This window comes from Phalaenopsis equestris, unplaced genomic scaffold (genome assembly GCF_001263595.1).
Source record: "Phalaenopsis equestris unplaced genomic scaffold, ASM126359v1 Scaffold235439, whole genome shotgun sequence".
NCBI lineage: Eukaryota > Viridiplantae > Streptophyta > Magnoliopsida > Asparagales > Orchidaceae > Phalaenopsis > Phalaenopsis equestris.
In genome coordinates this window covers 58,264-66,113 of record NW_018253310.1, presented here as the reverse complement: position 1 = coordinate 66,113, position 7,850 = coordinate 58,264, and the positions used below count along the sequence as shown (strand labels likewise).

Sequence of the window (7,850 nt, the reverse complement as noted above, 5' to 3'; positions counted from 1 at the left end):
CTTTACTAACATTTAAAAGGAGAAATTTAAGAATTTTTTTTAATAGAAATAACATTCAAAATTTTGAATTTAAGTACTTAGACAATTCAAAAGAATACATATGGCCACATTATAAAGTAAATTAAAAATAGCTAAAGTTTTTTGCAACCTATTTTTCATGACAAAATAAGAAATGCTATAAAGCTGTGTAAAATTCTAGGTAATAAATTTAAGTCATATTTAACTTAAATATTTTCAAATGGAAAAAATTATAATCTTTAAAATGTATCAGTTTAATTTATAAATTCAAATTTATAAGATTTACTAAATCCACTAAATCGATTATCGTACAACCCCTTAAAAATTTTACATGACCTATTAAAATATCTAAAATAGATAAAATATTTTAAATTTGGGCCCAAGTGGCCATCCTTATATTAATTTTTATAGGGTTACAATGAGTTTAGCACTCATAATAAGTAGATGTGTGCATTAGTTGGTTAAAATGAAAATAATAAAAATAAATAAAAATAAAAATTGAACTAAATCAATCAAATTTGTTTGATTTGGTTCACTTCATTAAACCATGATTTGTTTCTTTATTTGAGGGAGAAATTATTATATAATTGTTGTTGATTCAATTTGAATTTTTAACAAATACCAAAAACTTATTTTTGTTCACAAATAGCTAACTATTATTCCATTAGTTTTATTTTAAATTCAAGTTCTCAAATTCTCATGTTGTCTTTATATTTTGTGTTGCATCATATAATGATTTTGTTTTAAGTTATGTTTAGTCAAATAAATTGATCTAAATTCTAATTTGATTTGATTTGATTTTAGGAAAAAATTTGTTGGCTTAATCATTTTGGATGATGGATAAAAACCAATCAATAAGTAATTAATTAGTTAACAAAATCATTTTTACTAATAATGTATAATAATAACATCTCTCACAATTCAAGGGTATAATTTGTGCATCATTGTTTGAGTTGAAAAATGAACCCGAATTTTATTATATTGATTTAATTATCTAATGCAAGATAGTATTTTTATAATTTATCATTTATATATACATTCCAAAATACCATTAAATTTTATTTTGATATTTTATCAGCTTCTATTTTATATTTAGTCTATATCCAAACAATGTACATATTTATGAAACCCAAACCTTTAAACCTAAATTATTTTTTTTGTGCTAAGACATGAAAAGGTCTCTTTTGCTTCATAAAATAATAACTTAATTTTTAGTACTTTTGAGCTTACAATACAAGTTTCATCTCAATGTGAGCACTCAGTTAATGAGAATTAGCCCTCATTAGTAGATATAAATCCATTATAATTGGTTTGGCCCAAAGATCACATTTTTAACTAGTATATCTGTATATTGAAGAAAATCTAAGGGGTTTAGAAAACTGATATTTTTCTGGGAATTTTTTTCTCAAGGTAATGTATTTTCATGGTTTGGCCCAAAGATCACATTTTTAACTAGTATATTTGTATATTGAAGAAAATCTAAGGGGTTTAGAAAATTGATATTTTTCTGGGAAATTTTTTCTCAAGGTAATGTATTTTCATAGTTCATTTATGATATTTTCTATATTTTATTTTATATGTTTTTTTTCTTGTATCCCAAGTGTTTTTCTTTAAAAATTGTTTTAATAAATCTTAATTTTGGATCTTTTTTAACTTGGTAGAAATATTATCTAATAACTATTATCATTTTTTAATGTAAAAAATTCATCATTTATTTATATTTTTAAAATATTATTTTTTAATTTCACTCACATTAACTATATATTTTATAAGTTTTGTATGCATGTTTGAATGTTCTATATAAGTAGCCATGAATATGATGAAAGGCCAAGGTGGAATTATGATGTTGCTAAATTTGCATAGGAGGCACAAAAAATTATATCCAGGGCTAGAAATAATGAGATTTTGATTAATCGAACTATAATTTCTCTTTAGTGATTTATGAACTCATTTATTAAATTTTTATTCTGATAACTAAATGTCAGGAATATGGTTTACAATGTTTGAATAAATCTTTCATTGTTGCCTTTTTGGTATTATCATTAGGTCTTTCTTTATATTATGTTTCAAGATTTCAAATTCTAGGTGCATTAGTTTTTTTAGTTACTTTATCATTAAGTTTCGAAATTTTTTCATAACACCATTTTTTTTCTTTTATACATGTTTTTGTGACTTCTAATCTTATAGGAAAAAGTGATTCTTTTTCTAATTAGCGTAAATGGAAAAATATATTATACATGTTTTTGAGCATTACAATAAGTTTATAGATATTATTACCAATCTTTAATAGTGAAAGGATGAAATTAATTTTCTTCATGTATGCTTTTAGTTACATTTTTGGATCATAATAGCTAGTTATATTGCCATATTAATCAATATTATTTCTTCATATTGATAATGGAATTTGAAGTTTTTATGAGCTCAACTATGTTGTTGTGTATGACAATCTGAAATTTTGGAAAGCCAAGGAATTTAGAATGTAAAAAACCAATAATTATTTAGTTAAAATAAATTGTTAAAATAAGGGATATATTTATAGTGCATTTGGAAAGACTAAAGAAGTCAAAGGATGAAGCTGGGGATGAAGTTGCTACATTTTGTGATTCTTTGACAGAGTAACAAAAATTTGTTTCAGAGATGTTACTCTAGAGTTGTTATTATTTTTTCATCTTAGTTTAGAACTATAATTACTTTTATTGATTCAGCTTATGTGATTAGAAGTAGTATTGGCCCTAAACCATTTTTGAATAATTTAAGCCTCTAAAAATTTAAATGTTTGTTATATATATCTAATGTAAATAAGTTGGAGCATTAGATTCAATGTTAAGAAGTTTGTTGGAGTCATTTTTTATTAGGTCTATCTCTCCCTTCCTCTCCCTTTAAAACCTAGGATCAAACCTTAAGTTTCCATAGAGGCTTCCCTAAAGGAGTAGTGAGTGATTGAAACCCTAAATTAGAAATCTAAATTAAATCTTCACTCCTTTTAGCTTCATGTACTTAATTTTAATCCTTAGCATTTTTATTGAATTGATTTAAGTTAGTCGTTGAGGCTTAAGTTGAGTTTGATAGGGTTAGAAATGCATTTAAGCTCTCATTTGGCTTTAGAGACTTGTGTCATTGATTTACACTTTTTTGGATCCTTTCTAGTATTATTCGAAAATTCTTTGTTGACTCTTTCTTTGATTAAAAGAGAGCAAATTTGATTTAGTGTTCATTTTTAACCAAGTTAGAATTTATCTTAAATAAGACTAAACATTATTAAAATAAAAAATAAAATAATAATAATAATAATAACTCAATTAAAATCTAACTTGTTGAGTTCAAATTCAAACACAAAATTCTAAAATCAATGAAATTAAAACTCATTAAACATCAAACTTATCAAAATTCAAATTCATTTCTTTACATAATAAAATTCATTTCTAAAAGAAAATTGAATATACTTGAAATTAAAAACAATTGATATAAAAGTGAACCTAATATATATAAATTTAAATATAAAATTTAAGTATAAAAAATTATAAACAAAGCAAATTCAAATAGAATCAAACTTAAAATTCAAAAAATAAAAAACATAAATCCATGATCAATCTGTAACCATTTAATTCAATATAATAATTCACTTTTAAAACACTAATAATTTTGCATAAAAATAAATTACTTCACCTAGTAATTATCTTGAACTTCAAACCTTAACCCAAACCCTTTCAAACATTCTTTTCAACTCATCCAAATCCAACTCCAAAGCTGCCCAATACTCAAGGCCCCATGGCCTAACCTAAAGTTGGACTAAGCCCATCTCCAAGGCCACACTAACTTCACATAACAAGCCCTTCCATGTGTCATCCATATATTGATTGACCTCCCACACAAGCTTAGCCCAAACCAATCCACCTTCATTTAAGTTCACTTAAGCTTAGCTCACTTAAGCTCAACTTGGCTCACTATATCCAAGCCTAACTGAGCCAAATTCAAGCCAACAAAAGACAATATCAAGTAAGCTTTTCACAACCAAATCAAGCCCACCCAAGCCCCTCCACATGGCTCCCTCTTCATCCAGCACAAGCACATTGGCTCACCAGCTCAAGCTCACTCAAAGTTCACTCAAGCCTAGTCCAAGCAAGCTCTATTCCTTCCATTAGAAGCTACCCAAACCTCAAAGCACAAGTGACACTTCTTTATTTTTTGCATGCTAAAGTATGGTTTCCCCTCATTGAATGCAAGATTTGACAATGCCACATCAGCTTGCCTCAAATAAATTGTGACCGAACTCTTTCCAACTCATACTGAGCACTCTTCAAGCCTACTCAAAGCTTATAAATACTCTACTGAGCTCTCCTTTCCAAGGTTGTTGAAAGTGATTGAACTCCTATGAACTCCACTCAAACCGATTACAATTTTCTGCTTAAAGCTCTAGCCATCTTCCTCTATCAATCTCAAGCCTTCTCAAGTCCATTTCCCCCACATATTTCATTTAATCAAATTGAGACAGTTCTAATGACCACAAATTAGTTCTAATGTCCACAAATTTTCATCATATTATCCTAATTGAATCTCTTCTGGAATGCACGGTGGGGGCGCTCCAATCTTCCTCAATAAAGAATCCCTTCCAAAATGCGTGGTAGGGACTCTCTAATTTTTATTTCACATTGTGGACCCTTTTATAGGCTCAAATGGGCCAAATAATGACTAAAATATGACCAAAATCCATGTCTACCCTGACTGCACTACCTCCACCATCAAATCCAACCCAATATAGCGGTTGGATTGTATTTTCACATGGATTCGGCCAATTCCATGCACAAAAATAAGTACGCAATGGATCGTGCCTTCTACATGCTTTTGCCCTTTGATCCACTCACCAGATCACATCATCCTATTGTTCGCTGTCTAGATCTTGCAACATGTCTCGTGTCACCTTCGCCCAAAAATAAAGGCAATTAATACGTCATCAATAAATTTACATCATCTGACATGAATCTCGGGGCATTTTAAATAGTGAAAGTTCAAACTCCAATTAAAAATGATCAAGAACTCTAATTTCAGCAAACTTAATGTCAAATTGAATAGCTCAATGGGACAAACACAATGACCTCAAAGTTGGCCCAATATGAATCAAAAAAAGCCTAGATCAAGTCGTTAAGCTATTTTTGAAAGTTTCTAGTGGTTGATTGATAAGTCAAACAGATTTGAAGCCTGACAAGCTTACTGTCAAATCGAGCGTCTCGATGAGACATAATCCAACGAGCTTAAGATCTTTTAATTTTGACATTGTTAAAACACTCAAATGTCCGTAGAATATCATCTGATCAAGGGGATCTCTCTTGGTCATCTGATGGAGTGGTCCAGATTCTTTTCTTATTTTCCGGGAAGCCTCTTCTAGACTCTGTAAAAAGAGCCCTACCCCCTTTAAGAAAAGGGATGAAGACTGGAGCTTGGAGAAGAATCGAGATGAGAAGGGGCTGAACTCTAGTGTTATGTACCAAAGATTTGGTGAACGTTTTTTGCTCATGTCACTGCCTATCGACCACCGCTCGTCGGTCACCATGGACCCCCATTGGCGGCGATCCTGCAAGTTGAAATAAAACCCTTTGTGAAATCTCGACAAACACTGCAGAGTAATGAAACACATTATTGAACAAAGACCGATGTTGTAAAGTAGCAAAGGGTTGCGCAAAGTTGCGACCAACATTGTGGAGTAATGAAGCACTGTGTAGACTAGTAGCCAATGTCGCAGAACAACAAAGCATTCTATGGAAAAACACATCATTTTGAAAACTACGTCGTGATGCACATCAAAGATGGTGCAAAGAAGTTCCATCAACGGCAATCGCTCCTGACCATTGTCCAACGAGTTCTCGTACATACGAATACTGTAATAGCGTGACTCATTCCCTCCAATGGGACAAGGGTATGTACCGTACTATAGTGGATTATTTCTGATTGGATGAGGCTCAGTGATTTTTTCCCAAAGCTTAAATCTTCCCTGATAAAATAAAAAATTGAAAGAAAAAGAAAATGTAAATTTGCCTTCCACGTGGCAGCGAATCAACTGCCGGATCCGGATAAGAACTGGATGGCATATATCCATCATCCAATCAGAAGCGAAGAACACCTCCACGTCATCGTCATCTCAGTTCCCTCCTCATCCCTTCAGCTTTAGAAGGAGAGCAAGAGAGCATGAGAAAGGGGTATTTCGGGCAGAAAAAAAAGCTTAAGGGAGAAAGAATATGGCTGCAGCATCCGCTCCTCCCATGGCCAGCCAGTGCAAGATCTCTCTTCTTCATGGTCGGGCGGGCCAGTTCGGGCCCAGGGGCATTTCAGGAACTCCGCTGAGGGATTTCGGCTCCAGGCGAAGGTCCTTCCTCGTCGTCCGGGCCATTCAAGCTGAGAAGGTTAGATGCTAATTAATTAAGTTTAATCAGGCGGCTTTGTGTAATTAAGATCCTTTAATCCTTATTAGCCGGCAGTTACATTGTCGGTTGAGAGTTTAATATTTGCAATTAAATTTGTTAAAATGCTAATAAAAATAGGGGCAGTTGTATGAACTTAGTTTTTGTTATCTTTTTTTTTATTTTATTTTAACGTGTTGTTCGGCGAAAAATGAGATTTAAGTTATTAGGATCTAGTAAATCTCATAAATCCGGATTTGCTAAATTCTGAATGAGTTAAATCCAAAAAATTGTCCGAGCGATGGATTTACTAAATCATATAATTAAATCACGTGAAACTCACACAACAAAGTTAAATCCTTCTGCTTCGTGGGATTTAATAATACTGGAATTTACAACTGATCCGTGGAATCCATATATAATAAATTTGAGGATTTATTAGTCTAGAATGATCGTCTGACAAAATTCTACTTGATTCAAAGTATATATCCCGGGTTAAATATGATTAAATTTGTTAAAATGCTAATAAAAATAGGGGCACTTGTATAAACTTAGTTTTTGTTATATATGTATATATATATATTTAAGGTGTTGTTGTTCGGCCAAAAATGAGATTTAAGTTATTAGGATCTAGTAAATCTCATAAATCCGGATTTGCTAAATTCTGAATGAGTTAAATCCGAAAAATTGTCCGAGCGATGGATTTACTAAATTATATAATTAAATCACGTAAAACTCACACAACAAAGTTAGATCCTACTACTTCGTGGGATTTAATAAGTATGGGATTTACAATTGATCCGCGGAATCCATATTTAATAAATCCGAGAATTCATTAGTCTAGAACGACCGTCCGACAAAATTCTACTTGATTCAAGTATAAATCCCGGGTTAAATATGTTGCCACACATCCCCTTAGATTACAACAATTTGAAACTCTTATGTTCAAATATTTAAATAATAATTTATCTTATTTTGAAATATGGATAATTGGCTAATTATTGTGATATTTATGATAAATTTAATATAGGGTCATTAACATGCATACTACCTTCCTCTTATGTATTGTCATATCCTAACACCAAAGCTTTATTTTTCTTATATTCATACCATGCAAATGTTTTATATCACATAAAAAAATATCATTATTTTAATTTTTTCAAAGTGGAATATACCTTTTTATGTAAAAACATTGTAACATGTTTGTAAAAATTGAAGTTTTGGGGTCATTTATGCAAATAAATAGGAATTAAATGGTGTGCTTGTAAATCATGCATACTTCAGCCTAATATCACTTCATAAATTTATATATCCTTAAATTCAAGCGTTTGAGTATTATAAATATATAAATTAAATTTATTTGTTAGATATGTAAATATGTGATATCAATGTAAATACTCGTCAATTATAATAATAATAATAATAATAATAATAACTTTT

General features: G+C 30.5%; 1 protein-coding gene across 1 annotated transcript in view; it reads left to right on the top strand.

Moving 5' to 3' along the window:
* Positions 1 to 6,191: 6,191 nt before the first annotated feature.
* LOC110039123 (photosystem I reaction center subunit XI, chloroplastic) overlaps positions 6,192 to 7,850 on the top strand; it is a 2,283-nt gene continuing 624 nt past the window's right edge. The window contains exon 1 of the mRNA XM_020744085.1: positions 6,192 to 6,413. Coding sequence (XP_020599744.1) covers positions 6,249 to 6,413 — 165 coding nt within the window. The 5' untranslated portion in view covers positions 6,192 to 6,248. The remainder of the gene's footprint in view (positions 6,414 to 7,850) is intronic.